This window comes from Marmota monax, unplaced genomic scaffold, assembly GCF_021218885.2.
Source record: "Marmota monax isolate L192 unplaced genomic scaffold, Marmota_monax_Labrador192_F-V1.1 WCK01_AAM20220418_F8-fsc00124, whole genome shotgun sequence".
NCBI lineage: Eukaryota > Metazoa > Chordata > Mammalia > Rodentia > Sciuridae > Marmota > Marmota monax.
The window spans coordinates 1,661,935-1,678,617 of NW_026692505.1; the positions used below are offsets into that span (position 1 = coordinate 1,661,935).

Genomic DNA, 16,683 nt, shown 5'->3' on the forward strand with positions numbered 1-16,683 from the left:
TCAATACATAGAAATGTACTTTATTTTATGTTTAATATTTTTAAAAACTGATTATTAGTTGCTAGAATTTAGCTAGTGTTTTCAGTTAATGTTGAAGCACACATCCTGGATCATCTCTTGTGGTACATGTATCTCTGTGTTACTATGAATTTCTAGTGTTGGATTTTAAGGTAAAGGGTATATATTTTTTGATTTTTGATATTATGCTGAAAAATTATATTTTGGAAAGGTCATGCCAGTATATTCTCCCACTCCAGGTTTGTTAAGAGGTCTCATTTTTTCCCTACCATAATATTTTAAGCATTGACAATCTAATATTTGAAGTTTTTTTTTTTTTTTGGACTGGGTATTGAAACCAGGGGTGCTTAGCCACTGACCCACAACTCCAGCCCCCCGCCCCACTTTTTGTATTTTATGTAGAGATATGTCCTCACTAAGTTGCTTAAGGCCTCGCTAAGTTGCTGAGCCTGGCTTTGAACTTGTGATCCTCCTGCCTCAGTCTCCCAAGCTGCTGGGATTATAGGTGTGCGCCATGGCATCTGGGCTTATTCTAGTTTTTAAACTTTCTTGGATTGTTAGTGAGATTGTCCTTTGTTAATTTTCCCATAGGCATTATGTCTTTTGCATAATTTTTCAAACTTTTTTTTGTATAATTGGTTAAATATCTTAAAAACTAAAATATGATTTATAGTAATATATTGTTTCTATTATTTATACTTTAGTGAAAGTATTCTTACTATTAAAGAGATCATATAGAGTTGTTTAGGAATACTGAGAGTATTCAAGTATCTGTGACATACATTATATATTAGATTTGACAATATGGGTGTCTGTTTTGATAGGGTTTTGTTTCAGAAGTGTTTGTTTCTGTTTATATGGGTAGGAAAACCCTTAAAATTTTCTTACTGGTTGATAATTTTTTTCCCCCCACGTTTACAGATATTGTACTCCAAGGTATTTGGATTATGAAGATTTGGAGCGCAAGTACTGGAAGAACTTAACTTTTGTGGCACCTATCTATGGCGCAGATATTAATGGGAGCATATATGATGAGGTATATATATATTTGTTTGTAGTAGGTTTTGTAAAGGATCATTTGGTGATACTGTTTTTATTAACATTTTAGATAGCTAAGAAATAGTCATTTGTTGAAATTTTGGGTGATCCATAATTCCTCGAAGTATATGATGAAATACTTACTCATTAGTATGATTTTTGCAGCTGGTAATTTTCAAATTGAAGCCAGCTTATTGTACAAACACCTGAGATTATTGAAAATAACATATTTGGCTGATCTATACATTAAAAAATCTGAGCACAAGGAAATATTATCTTAACTGTCACTTAAAGCAAAAATAGAATTTTAGATGTTTTCTTGTAGAATTCTAATCATCTAAAAGTTACATTTGAATAGGCTTGTAATCTTTTTTATCAAAAATAAATTGTAAGTTTTTTTTCTTCTTTTTTTTTTTAAAGTACATGTATTACAGTCTTTAGCCATTTTTACAAGGACATAATCCATTCTACAGGATCCAATCCTTATTGCCTTATTGCCTCCTCCTGATTATTTTTAAAATGTGAATTATTATTTTATTTTGGACCTCCCCCGATCTCTCTCTCTTTGTTTTATTTTATTATCTACCAAAAGGTGGAAATAATGTAACACAAAGCTGCATACTCTTTACCTAGATTCACCAGGTGTTGGTATTTTGCTACTTTTGCTTTATGTTTCTCTGTCCTTTTCTTTATCTCAGTTTCTTTATGTTTTTCTTTTTGCTATAGCATTTGAAAGTGAGTTGCAGGCATTATAACAGCAATGCCTTAAGTTGATCAGTACGTGTCTTTAATTATAAGACAACCTGACATATATATATATCACCTTATATAAAAATATATTCATATGTCCCTAATTTCCCCAATAATGTTATTTGTAAATGTTTCTCTCCCAATATAATGGATGTAGTCAATGATTGTACTTTGCAATTAATAAGTAATGTATGAGTGACACTTTGGTGTCCTAACAGACTTTCTTGCATCTGGTAAATTTAGCATCTCTTAATAATTTGGCTTACCTCCATTATTAATTGTATTATTTTCTTTTCTGGTACCAAGAATGGAACCCAGAGGTACCCTACTACTGAGGTACATCCCTGGTCACCACTCCCCATCTTTCCCTAGTTTTTTTATTTTGAGACAGTCTTGCTGAGTTGCCCAGGCTGAGTTCGAACTTATAATCCTCTTGCCTCAGCCTCCCAAGTCTTGGATTATAATGTGTGCCACTACATACTGCTATTTTAAAACCTCTTCCCCTAAAAAACCGTAAGTTAGAAAGCACGTAAAACATTGCTATTTGAATCTGGAATGTCCCCCAGAGGCTTACATGTTGAAGGCTTGGTCCCTGAATTAGCCATGTTCAGAGGTGGGGCTTTTGGGAATTGATTGGATCATGAGGGCTGTGACTGCATCAATAGATCTAAATTCATTGATAGATTTGTGTATGAATGTACTATTGAGCGTTGGTAGAAACTGTAGCAGGTGGGGCCTAGTTGGAGAAAGTACATCACTGAGGTTATGCCCAGGAAGGGTGATAATACACATACTTTTTTGTTTTTGCATTACAATTCTTAATACACATATATACCACAATTTTTCATATCTCTGTTTATGTATAAAGTATGTTGACACCCAATTAGTGTCTTCATACATGTACTTTGGATAATGATGTCCATCACATTCCACCATCCTTTCTAATCCCCTGCCTCCTCCTTTTTCCTTCCCCTCTGTCCTATCTAGACTTCATCTATTCCTCCCATGTTCTCCCTCCCTATCCCACTGTGAGTCAACCTCCTTATATCAGAGAAAACATTCGATATATATATTTTTAATATCTTTATTTTTATGTGGTGCTCAGGATCGAACCCCCGTACAGTAGAGGCCACTATGGGGTTCTATGGAACCTGGAGGAGAAGCATGCAGGACATTCTGGAGGGGGAAGGACATCTTAGCTTGGCTTAGATGATTGAAAACAGAGGGAGGTTGAGAATAGGACCTAGGTAAATTTGAGGGCAAGACCACACCTGAAAGTTTTAGTATTTTTTTGCTGAAGTTAGAGGTTGTTGGCCAAGTGGGGGGTTGAGGAAATTGAGACAGACCTGATACAGTGGTTGGGAATAAGGAAGAAAGAGACTGCTTGAAGCCTACAGGGTCGTGGGCTGGATTGTGAGTCTGACCCTTGGTACCATAGTGGCCCTTCCTGCTTTGTTCCAAGGCTGCTGTTAGTTTTGTAGTACCAGGCATATCTTTTAAGGGGCACAAAAGGTACCAGCCTTGGGTACACACAGGAATTAGGGGTGAGAGCGTTCATGAAGCACTAGTTCAGAATAAACACCCCTGATAGGAAGGAGAGAAAGGCCTAGAAATCCCAGGGCTTGAGGCTTGTCACCTCTGCTGATTTATATCTTGATTTCCTTTGGTTCTACTAAAAAAAACTTAGTGAATAGCTTGTGTATGGTAAAATAAAACAATTTAAGCCAGTTGTTATTTTTTAAATTGAAAAACCAAGACTATCAACGACATAGGTGACAAAACCTAGGCCTTGGGTATCTGATGCAGAGCAGGGTTTTTGTAATAAAGTTTTACTGGAGCACAACTTTGCTTACTCACTTGCATATTATATTTGGCTATTTTTTTGAGTAATTATAACAGAAATTCTATGGTCTTCAAAGCCCAAATATCTACTCTCTGGACCTTTGCAGAAAGTTTCTAGCTTTTAGAGACACAAATATTTGTTACTGGTGAAGAATATGCAAACCCTTTTTTGAAACAGATGGGTTATAATTAAAATTGTGAATGTTTTTAGGGGAATAAGATTAATATAAATTGAATACATTGATTAGTTACAATGAAATTTGTAGTGTTTGGGGGATTTTAGGAAATTTATGTAGTTGAGAAAGTTCTTAGAGCTGCTTGTGGTCCTGGGGGCCTCTAGATGATTCTTTGGAAATAGTACCCTAAGCATAACAAACTTAAGATCTCAATTTTGTTTGTATGTGTGTGTGTGTGTATGTGTGTGTGTGTGTGTTTCGCTAAGGTATACAGATACAGAATTTAATTAGCTTCTGCTGATTGTCTATATATGTAAGAAGTTATCCCTAGACACATGGGAGCTTCTCTATGAAACAAAGCAAACATATAAAGATCCAGAGTAAAAGGAAGGATACAGAGAAAAAAAAGTCCAGAAACTGGGATAAGATTTGGTTTAAGGCCACAATAGTCAGCAGATTCTGTAGAAAAGATTTCTGAGATGTCCAGTAGCCATATACACCTCCATCAGCAGAGTCTGCTTTGTTCTGTGAGAGCTAAGAATAGACATCAGCATTACTTGTGTTACTGCAGTGACAGAGTAAGTTGTTCAGGCTTGTTTTCTCTGCTAGTTTGTCCTGCATTTCTAACAGTAGCTCATAGTATAATGGTGATCTTCTTATTGAAAATAATGCTTCATTAAATTCCATTAAAATGGAAGTTCCACATGCTTTGCTGAAGTAGCCTCTCATCTTCATAATTGATAAAGCTAGAAGGGTCTTAAAGTGTGTTCAGAGAATTTCCTTTGCAAGATTTTCCTTTTGCTGAGTGTTGCCAGATAGCTGCTTCCCTAATCCTTATCACCCTCTTCTGTCACTTAGGTCTTCTGATTCAAATGTCTCATATCCTAACAGGTAGCATAGTCTTCATTGGCCCCTTTGAGCCAATATTTTATACCATGAGTTTAGCTTATCCCCATTGTTACAATCCCCACAGAGCAACCTAAGCCCTCTTTGGGTGCTAATTGTCCAGATTTTTTTTTTCTTTTCTTTAAAGGGAAATAAAACTATGAGATGACATTTTCATCAAGATTGAGAATTCCTTTGAAGGTAACCATCTTTTATCAGTTTTTTGCTGATAAAAGTGTTTTCCAGTTCACTGGAAGAAAAAACTCTGTAGGGCAGCTGCCTCACCCATGATCTTCGTTTGTGTCATCTTTCACTGTTGTTGGCTTTGCCAGATCATTTTGCCCTTGTTTTGAAACTTGACTCCTTCAGTGAATTATGGTTTCCCTCCATTGTTGCTACTCTAGATCTCAAAGGGTGTCTACCTTTCTCTCCAGTGCCAGCCTTGTATGCAGTGGTCTCCCCTACTGAGAATGGCTATGAGTCCTCTGCACTAGGCATTTCTCTAGTTTTTCCAAATGTTGTATTGACTCAAGTAATGCAGTGAAGTCTTCCAGATCAGTTCTGCTCTGTTGAAAAGACAGAATGTGTCAAGATCCTGCTTCCTGTGAGCTTTCTTCCCTCAGTTTGAGACATTACTTCCTACTCTTTCTGGCCTCTAACACTCATGTTCCCCTACGGCCTTTTCGCTTTCTTAGGAAACATTTTCACCAATAATGATGGGAAGAAAATAGCATTAATGCCCAATACATCTAATAAGGGCAGGGGACATAATCCTTTTGGGAAAATAGATCTGAGATACAGATCTAATTCTATTACTTAGAGATATATTCAACTGAAATGATTCTGTTGGTGACCATTATCAAAGAGAATTTTTGATTGGACAGTGAATTTTGGATAAAAAATTATTACAGAAAGTATTTGTGAAATGAAGATAGATAATGAAGGATACCTGTACTTACCTGTGTGACTATTTCTTCTCTAGTAGACTCTTGAGTCCAGTGATGACAGGAAACATTTCTCATAAACTCTCTAGTCCCAGGCCCTAACATAGTATGTGTACCAAAAATGTACCTAAATAATTATAGAATTGATGAATGCATAGCAATAGAAAAGTTAGCTTAGTATCATTTTGTGGAGTTTCCTGAATGTTTTTGGTGTTTGTATGAGTCTTAAAAGAACTTTTTTGAAATCATTGCAGTTAGGAAATGATAGAATTGGAGTCATTTTGGCAAATGTGATCTGATACAGGACTTTTAGATGGACTGCGTGCAGCAGAAGACTTTGGAAAGGAGTTTTGGGTCAGGAGGATGAGGAAAGGGTTAAAGTAATCCTCTCCCTTGAGAGTTTTTTTTTTTTTTTTTTTTTTTTAAAAGCACTAGTGCCCTGAGACAGAGGTTCTCAAACTTTGTTTCAGGATCTCATTATGTACTTAGTAAATGTTGTGAATCTCAAAGAGCTTTAGTTTAAGTAGATCATTTTTTTTTAGTTTAAGTAGATCATTTTTTTGGTGGGGCTGGGGGTAGGAACTATGTATTAAACTCACAGACGCTTAACCACTGAGCCATTTCCTCAGCCCTTTTATTGTAGTTTATCTACAGACTGCATCTCACTGAGTTGCTTAGGGCCTTGCTCAGTTGTTGAGGCTGGCTTTTAACTTGCGATCCTCCTGTCTCTGCCTCCTGAGATGCTGGGAGTATAGGCATGCATCACTGTGCCTGGCTTAAGTAGATTGTTCTTATTTATTATATTAGAAATAAAAATTAAAACTATTTTAAAATTTTGATTTATTAAAAATCCATTATGTAGTATCACAAATGTTTTTATAAAAGATGACTATATATTCTAAGGTAGAATAATTAAGAAGAGCCATTATTTTATATTTTTAAAAATCTCTTATGTTGAAAAATAAATCTCTTATGTCTAGTTTAGTAGACTGCTGGATTCTTTAAAAAAATTTTTTTTTTTTGGTACTGGGGATTGAACCCAGAAGGGCTGTGTCACAACCCCACCCCTTTTTATATTTTATTTACAGACAGGGTCTTACTGAGTTGCCTAGGACCTCACTAAGTTGCTGAGACTGGCTTAGAACTCATGATCCTCCTGCCTTAGAACTTATGATCTTCCTGCCTCAGCCTCCTGAGCCCCTGGGATTATAGGTGTGCTTCACTGCCTGGAGACTGCTGGATTCTTACATGTGCTTCTCTCTTTTTTGTCCTTCCTCCTCCTCCTCTTCCCCCTCCCCCTCCCCCTCCCCATTCTTCATATTCTTCATTGTTAGGCCAAATGCTCTAACTCTGAACTACATCCCAGTCCTTTTGAAATTTTATTTTGAGACAGGGTCTCACTAAATTGCTCAGAAGCCTTGAATTTGAGATCCTCCCCCGTTAGTCTATGGAATAGCTGAGATTGCTGGTGGGTGCCATCATGCTCAGTCTATTTTGCTTTTAATCTCTTGTGATGTCACATATTATGTAGCCTCTGGAAATGCCCCTCACACTCTGATGTCATAGATTGTCTGATAGGATTTTCATGTTGTGCACATGGTATCCAGATAACCTTGAAAATTGCTGCCGTAAGAGAGTTAGCAAAAGAAGATTTCTCTGAAGTCACTGTACATAGATAATGCACAGAGTGTGAGGTAAGAATGGTGTTCTAGCATCTTTTGACCTTCAGTTAACTGCGCTTCCTGTTATCTTACCTAGAAACTAGTCTCATTTGGAGACAGCAGTTCTCAAATTGGAAGTCATGGACTTCTTTGGTGGGGCATCCTGTCATGTATTCTGTCAGATATATCAGGCAAAATTTTATAAGCAGAATATGTTTAAATATGAACTCATGTCTCTGTACTTCAATATTTTAAATTATTTTTCTTTAATAATGATTTGCTAGCCTATGTATTACTTTTATCATTTTGAGTTAATTTTATTAATGGATAAGTTAAAGTTAAAATGATAGTGTCAGATCTTAAGATGAAAACTTAATTGCCTTATACTATGTATTTTTCATTGAGAGTTTGGGGGAAATTTTTTTTTTCTTTTTTGCTATTTCTAAGCTGGTTGAATGGTGGGTGAGAGTCTTTTATCTCCCATTTTTTTTTCAGTCTATATCTCCATTTTTAAAGGAAAAATTACATTTTTCTTAATGTAAATAGTATTTAAAAATTGGAAAGTATTATATTAGAGATGAAACTAAAATAATTCATGGAGGCATTCAGAGACAACTGTCAGAATCGATTGCAAATTTCTTCCCAGTGGTTATTTTTTGTGAACAAAAATCTATGATTGAATTTAAGAAAAATTAAGAAAAAATTTTTTTTTGTATACTAGTCATTGAACTGAAGGATGTTTTGCCAGTGAACTACATCTCTAGCCCCTTTTACTTTTTATTTTGAGACAGGGTTTCACTAATTTGCTGAGGACCTCATGAGTGAGGTACTTACTTTGAACTTGCCTTGAATTTGGCAATTCTCCTGACTCAGACTCCTGAGTGTCTGGGATTACAGGCATGTGGGACTGTGCCTCACAGTAATTGTATTTTTGTTTTAAAGTTTTTTCCTACATTTTTAGTTGGTGCATTATAGTTGTACATAAGGATGGGATTTGTTGTTACATACTAGTACATGCACACAATTAAACAATATAATTTGGCCAGTTTAGCATGTAATTAATTGGATTTTTCAAAACAGATGAGGGTAGGTTTTGTTTTCTTTTTTTCTTTTGCTCTCATTTGAATACATTGTGAATACCTTTTCTTGATAATAACCATTCTTCAATGTGATGATTGAAAGTTGATCTTGCTTTGTTTTTATTGATGTCAGGATGGTTTTCGCTGGTGGAGGAAAGCAGAAACATAAACCATGAAAAGGAATTCAGGTGGGAGGTGGAGGCAGGAAGGGTTTGATAGTTCCTTGTTTATGTCCAAAAGCATGGGGCCTGGAATACTTCATACATAGTGGGGTGACCAGATCACTACTAACCTGACAGAATAGCAGCTGGCCATAGATACTGACTGACCTCTTATTTGACCCACTTATTTCCATCAGAACAATGCTGTCTTTGGCATCAGAGTCTTCCTCTGTAAAGGGAAGAGGTTGAATTAGCTACTCTCTGAGGTTCCTCCCAGCTTAAAAATGTTTGTTTTGTACTAGGCAACATTTCTTTAAGGTGAACTCAACTTTGATAGTGAATTTTTGTAAGTTCCATATTTCTTTGTATTATAATTTTGTAAAGAGCCCCTTTACAATAATTACGTTGCCTGACGTTTGGTTATCTTTTTATATGAAGATTTTGGTTTTAATGACATCTAGCCTGTGGATGACAATTTTTTTCCTCTTTCTATAATGGGAGAACTTAAATGCCTTCATCCACCAGATGGTGCTCTTGGACAAGAAATTAATCTAAGGCTGTGAGTTTCTACATAATGTGAAACAGTTTAAATTGTTTCAGTCATCAGGAGAGTTTTTTTAATTTTATATATTTATCATGTCATGATACCATTTATCCTGAAATAAAAAACTTGAAGGCAGAACACTAACTCTGTAAATTTCATGTGCAAGGCAAATATATTATCATCCTAGATAAGTTTTGGTGCAGAGGGAACTCTATTGGCCTGTGGAATTGTAACTTTCAGATTATGTGAAGTATGCCTTATCTGCTAGTATATATATTATGGCTGCTTTGTAGTGAGTGAAATGTTAGCCTACATGACTCTGAATTATGCCAGGGAAGATGAAGGTAGTGCTAACTGATGTTGCATTCTGAATGTTCTATCAGTTCTGGAAGCTCTGTTAGAACCATGAATGTATTTGCTATGAACACATTCCTGGTATACCTATAGAAAAGTTTTTCTAAGGCATTTACTTAGGAATGGAAACACTGTCTTTTTATTTCTTTAAACATTTTCATAGTCTTTACTTTCTCTCTGTTATCAGATAATATTGGATTGTTTTCCAAATAGTGTCCACTCCGATTGTAGTGCGTGCCCCGCCCTACCTCCCCTAGAGCCACCCCCCCCCCAATTGCTGGGGATTTAACCCAGGACTTCACACATGCTAGGCAAGTGCTCTGCTACTGAGCACCTAGTATATATGCATTTTAAAGACACCTTTATTAAAATATGATTTGCATAATACAGAATTTACTAATCTTGAGTATATAATTCAATTATTTTTGTGCATTGACAGTCCAGGTTCAGAGAATTTCTATAGCTCTAAGAGCTTCCTCATCCTTATCTATATCATTCTCTTCTGTACTTAATATTCACCTTATTGCTTGTCAGTCTTATGCCTATCAAATACCTTGGGTGAATTTGCATTTCTCTGATTACAGATTATTTATAGAGCGTCTTTTCATGTCTTTATTGATTACCTGGGTTTCTGCCTTTATGAAGTGATCTTTTTCCTATTAAGATTCTTTGACTTTTTCTTCTTATTTGGATCTTTTTTTTTTTTTTTTTTGGTATTATGGGTACCCAAACTGTGCTAGTTATATTATTTGTTGAATTATTTGCTCTAGTTAGGACTGTTCTGTTTTTTTTTTTTTTTGTCTCATTTATTCTTTTAATGAAAAGAGCTTTTGGTTTGAATGTAAGTGATTTTACTAATCTTTTCTCATTGATTTATTTTTTAATTTTCATAACTCCTATCCCTCCTAGGGCTCTGAATAGATTATGTCTTCGAATTTTAAATGTGCTATCCTTAGTGTAGCTTAATTTACCTTTCAGCTTTCTATCTTATTGTCTTTCTGTGTCAGTACCTTAATTTTATCTTCTGATTTACTACTTCTCTTGCTTAATCCTTTTGTTGGGTTTTTGTTTAATAATGTTTGTTTCTTTTCTCAAAGTCAGTCCCTTTTTCCAAATAGACTAGTCACTCCAAATTTATTTTTTTTTTTTACTTGCTTGTCTTTGTGATTCCAATTTTTATTTCTTTAAACATTTTTATATTCTTTAGTTTCTCTCTGACAGTTCAGTATTAGCAGTCCTTCTGGAAAAGGGTGGACTAAATGATTTGTTAGTTGTTTCTGCTAGCTTTCTCCATTGTTGGCTTGCCTCCCTGTATGCACGGTGATCTTTCCTTGTATGCTTAGCTTAATCTTAATTTGTGGAAAATTTCCAGAATCAAATGCTGAATATTTTTTCTTCTAAGAGGATTGGAATTGCTTCTGCCTGAGATCAGGGACTACATTAATCTCAAACCCTCAGTGGTCTTCCCTTTTATTCTGTCCTTCCTGCATCTTTTTTACCCCCATACTCACATTTACCTTTAAGGTAACAGTTTGTTTTTTTAAATGGCCTTTTTTTGAGGAAGGGGCACAACTTGATTCTTTCAAAATTTGCTCTATGTTGCTTAATGTTAAGAATACTGGAAATAAAGAAAGCCCTACTATAAAATTATAGGTATTTGGTAAATAAAATGCAAAATAGGTCTGTCTTAAAAGTAAAGAGTTTAGAGAATGTAAGACATTTTTATGGAAAGGAAGAAGCAAGAAGAGCTATTCTGTCAAACATTGTAATTGACGTAAAAGAAAAGTGAATTCCATATAGATTTATTTTATTCTTTTATATATAAAGATCTTGAGGAAATCTCTTAGTTTAATCAAAGCCTGGACCATTGCTTTTATTTTAGTTAATGAAAGAGTTTTCTTTTTATTATGGTATGTGGCACTGAAATTCAGGAGATACATGGGGCTTATGGTTTTGTTTGGAAATCAGCCAATCAAAGGAGTTGAGGATGAAGGCTGGGAATTGGGGAGGAAATGAAATGTGGGTTAGATGTTGATGTTGCCAAGGATGTAATATATAGAGAGTGATGGCAGTGAAGGGTGGAAAGCCATGAATGAGAATGACAATGACAGGCTAGGGGTTAGAATTAATTTTGGGGGACCAAGGGACATTTAGGCTCTTAGTCTTCTACTACATGGAAGGTACTGTAAAAATATGGTTGGTATGAATTGTGTGTGTCAGTTTTCAATTATTTTCCTATGACTTCCCAGGCTTTTGTGTAAAGAAAATGAGAATACATCTCCTGAAATAAGTCAAATAGAATGGAGAAAATCTTGACTATTCTATGTCTTCAGTTGATGTGTTTCAGTGGGCATCTAGGACCCCTTTTGTATTCTCAGTGTTGATTCTGTAGCAGCTTCTCATTCTTAGGGGCAAATATTTTAGCTCTTGGAGAAAGCAGAGGGTGCTGTCAGGTTCCCCTTGGTGGCTCAAAGAATTATCATCTGTGGATTTGGCAGATGTACTTGACAAGTGGCTAAATTCCATCACTGGCTCCTCTGCACTCTGCTGCCTCGAAGAGGCTCCTCTTACACAGTTTTGTTCCGGGCAGAACGGGATCCTGCTTATTCTGAAGTTGGCTATTCAGTTTTCACATTTACTAAGTCTTAGTAGTTTTCCATCTTTTTTTCTTTGGCTCTCATTGGCTCCTTCCAAAGAGAACATCAGGAAATGAAGAGCTAAACAATAAAATAAGTTGCAAACTCTTTGTACAAAGTGATGGCACAGGGGGATAAATTATATATACAGAGTGAATTCCTGTGAGATTTATGCTTCTTGTGTAATCTTAGATCACTTACTGAACACATTTATGGAGTACCTGACATAGCTGTTTAGTGTTGGGCAAATATGTGATTAGTTTTAAAGTAGTTTCTCTGCCCCAAGCTCAATTCTGTGTATTTAGAACTTGTCTTAAACTCCTGCTTCCTTTATTCCTTTTAAATTATTGTTAACAGATGTGAATACTTTAATGCCTACTACTTTTTTGCATATGTGGCCACAGATGTATTTTGTTTGATAAACATAGTTTTAAAAATTAGTCAGTATCACCTAATATTTGAATTTTGGGCTTAACTTAAAAATTTGGAAGATCTGGCAGAGTCTGAGTGACTGTAGTACATAGGAACTGAGTATTAACTGTCCCCTTTAGGCAGGATAGTAGATGGTCTCCAGATATTCCTCTACCACCTTTATTGACACCTCCTTGCTGGTTCCCCTTGTGATGTTACTTGCATGGCTCTGTGGGCATGTCAGTTTACAACTTGTTTTATTGTTTAGCTCTTCACTTCTGGATGTGCTCTTTGGAACATGATGTTGTTGGAACATAATGTTTGGAAACACCAAATCGAGGTGTGTGGGCTGTGAACTCCAGGGGAGATTGATTATTCAAAGAAGCTGTGTTTTTTTTTTTTAATTCTAAATTTTTTAGTTATACGAAACATTAGAATTCATTTGACATAATTAGCATGGAATGTAATTTGTTCTAAGTCCCCAGTACTTCCTCTTTTCCTCCCCTCTTCCTTCATTCCCTTTCTTCTACTGTACTGATCTTTCTGTTATTTACTCATAATTATTTTTAAAATTAGTGTCTTGTGGATGTGCATGATGGTGAGATTCATTGTGGTATAATCACATATGTAAATAGGAAAGTTAGGTTAGATTCACTGCTTTGGTCCTTTTTTGAAATAAAAATTTAGACAAATTTTCAATTTTTTTTTTTTTTTGTACCAAGGATTGAACTTAGGGGCTCTCAACCACTGAGCCACATCTCCAGCCCTATTCTGTATTTCATTTAGAGACAGGGACTCACTGAGTTGGCTTAGTGCCTCACCATTGCTGAGGCTGGCTTTGAACTTAATATCCTCCAGTCTCAGCCTCCCAAGCCACTGGGATTACAGGTGTGTGCCACTGCACCCGACTCAAAACATTTTTACTTGTACTTGGAAATTCTGTCTTTGCAACTCTTCTCTGAGAAAGGCAAGTCTGAGTTTATGTATTATTAAGAGACCTTAAGACCCCACTTCTGCTGCATAGAACATGTTGCCTTGAAAGTAGATCCAGTGAGAATTAGGCCTTTACATTGGGCCTTATAAGGTCTGTCTTGGCTTGTTTGACTGACTGGAACCCTGGTAACAGCTCTGCAAAGTTGAATCATTGAGAAAAATCTCAGATTCTATAACTGGTAAGTGGTGGAGCCAGCACTTGGTCAGAGAACTTTCACCTCACCTCAAATATACCATGTTGCTCTTCTGGTGTCTTGTTATTGTTTTATAATCAAATTCCTCATTCCATTTTAGTATTTGCTGAGTGAGGACAGAAAGAATATGTCTGTTAAACCTGATTTGTATGTTTAATTCTCTAGCTTTTATATTAAAAGAAGGGGCTGGGGATGAGGCTCAAGCGGTAGTGCGCTCGCCTGGCATGTGCGGGGAGCTGGGTTCGATCATCAGCACTACATAAAAATAAAAATAAAGATGTTGTGCCCACCGAAAACTAAAAATAAATATTTAAAAAAATTCTCTCTCTTTTTTTTAAAAAAGAAGTCTTTTTGTAGTCTTTGATAGATATATAATCTCTTTTTTTTTTTGGTAAGAATTTTTTTTGTTCTAGATGGACATAATATCTTTATTTTATTTATTTTTATTTGGTGGTGATGATTGAATCCAGTGCCTCGTATTTGCTAGGTAAGTGCTCCACCACTGAGCCACAACCTCAGCCCTGTATCATCATTTTTATGTCTTTATTTCTTAGAAACCCATTTTGTATTTATTAGTACCTTTAGTAGTTTTAAGAAATTTGTTGGGCTTGGGATGTGGCTCAAGTGGTAGCACGCTCACCTGGCATGCTTGAGGCACTGGGTTCAATTCTCAGCACCACATAAAAATAAAATAAAGATATTGTGTCCATCAAAAAACTAAAAAATAAATATTAAAAAAATTTGTTCATATCTTTTCTTATTTTAGCTGGTTTCCTCTCTTCATTTGTGTGTGTGTGTGTGTGTGTGTGTGTGTGTGTGTGTGTTTGGATAGTGGGATTGAATCCAGGGATAATTTACCTCTAATCTACATCCCCAGCCATTTATTTTATTTTATTTTGAGACAAGTTCTAAATTGCTTAGGACCTTGCTAAGTTGCTAAGTCTGGCCTCAAACTTGTGATCCTTCTGTCTCAGCCTCCTGAGTTGCTGGGATTATAGGCATGTGCCAACGTGTCTGACTTATGAGTACCTTTTTTTAATGTTTTGGTTTACACTATCTCTATTTTTTTTAAAAGAGCTTTTTTAGTTATGCATAGTAGTTGGGTTTATCCCCCAAAACTCATACATGCATGGAATTTGATTTCAATTCACGATTCCCCCTTATCCCTCCTGTCCTTCTTTCCTTTTTCTATTTTTCTTCTTACTTCACTCATCTTGTAGTTTATATTTGATTTGTTCTTTTTTTTTAAGAAATATTTTATTAGTTGTTGATGGACCTTTATTTATTTATAAGTGGTGCTGAGAATTGAACCCAGTGCCCCACACATGCCAGGCAAGCACTCTACCACTGAGCCACAACCCCAACTCCTTGATTGGTTCTTTCTACCTAGACACAAAGGTGAAGTTCCCTATCATATATTTATGCATGCACACAACATGATTTTTAAAAAATTCATTCAGTATTGCCTTCCCTTACACATCTCTCCACTCTACCTCTTGATCTCTTCTGCGTTATTGATCTTCCCTTTTAACTTATCATATCCTTCCTTCCGCCTCTCCATTATATTAGCATCCACATATGAGAGAAAACATTCAACATTTGAGTTTCTAAGTTTGTCTTATTTCATTTAGCATGATATTCTCCATTTCCATTAATTTACTGGCAAATGACATAATTTCATTCACTTTTTTTTTTGTGTGTGTATCGCACAATTTCTTTCCCCCCCATTTTAAAAATTGAGATCTTTGTATTTATTACTTTTTAAAAATTTATATATTTTAATTGGGTATATATGACAGCAGAATGTATTTTGACTCAATGTACACAATTTCAGCACGGCTTTTTATTTTTCTGATTGTACACGATGTAGTGCCACACCATATGTGCAGTCATAGATACCTAGGGTAATAATGTCCATCTCATTCCACCATCTTTCCTGCCTCATACCTCCTCCCCTCTCTTCCCCTCCCTTCCCTTTGCCGGATTAAAGTTCTTCCAATTTTTCCATGCTTCCCCCAAGATTTCTTAATCTGAGTTGATTCCATAATTTAGCTATTGTGAATTGTGCTGCTATAAACATTGAAGTGGCTGTGTTGCTGTGGTATGTGGATTTTTAGATATTTTTGGAAAATACCCAAGAGTGGAATAGCTGAGTCATATGGAAATTCCACCCCTAGTTTTTGTGGACTGTTCAAACTGATTTCCAGAGTCGTTATAATAGTGCGCATTCCCAAAATGTATAAGTAAGTGTTCCTTTCTCCCCACAACCTTGTCAGCATTTCTTGTTGTTTGTATTCTTGATCCTTGACATTCTGACTAGAGTGAGATGGAATATTAATGTAGTTTTGATTTGCATTTCCTGATGGCTAGAGATGTTGAACATTTTTTCATTTATTTGTTGGCCTTTGTGTTTTTTCCATTGAGAAGTTTCTGTTTATTTCTTCTGCCCATTTATTGATTGGGTTATTTTATTTATTTATTTATTCTGGAGAGTACTCCCCTATCGGAGGAGTACTTGGCCAAGGTTTTTTTCCATTCTGTAGTTTTACTCTTCACACTTTGAATTGTGTCCTAGCTGTGCCGAAGCTGTTTAGTTTAATGGCATCCCACTTATTGATTGTTGGTTTTATTTCTTGTGCTTTGGGGGTCTAGTTAAGGAAGTCTGTGTCAGTACCTATGTGATGGAGTGTTGACCCTGTGCTTTCTTCTTGCAATTGTAAGGTTTCTGGTCTAATTCCTAAGTCTTTGATTATTTCATTTTGAGTTTTGTGCAGAGTGAATCTCAATGTGTTTTTAATTTACGCAATCAAATTATATGTGTGAAATATGATAATAGATGTGAACATAATTTATCTACCCTCTTACACATTCTGGGTTCTGAAATGCATTCTCTGATGTGGTTCAGAATTACTTTTGTCTTACGTTTGGGCTGAGGCATGTAGTAGAGAACTATCTACTATAACATTTCTTCTAATGTTTTGTTCTGCACAATACTGT

At 35.7% G+C, this 16,683-nt stretch overlaps 1 protein-coding gene across 3 annotated transcripts in view; it reads left to right on the forward strand.

The window, feature by feature from the left end:
* Nucleotides 1-16,683, forward strand: part of Kdm4c (lysine demethylase 4C) — a 406,229-nt gene that overhangs the window by 58,675 nt on the left and 330,871 nt on the right. For all 3 annotated transcript variants that reach the window (XM_058579703.1, XM_058579702.1, XM_058579701.1), the window contains one exon: nucleotides 940-1,054. In XM_058579703.1, the coding sequence (XP_058435686.1) occupies nucleotides 940-1,054 (115 nt within the window). The remainder of the gene's footprint in view (nucleotides 1-939; nucleotides 1,055-16,683) is intronic.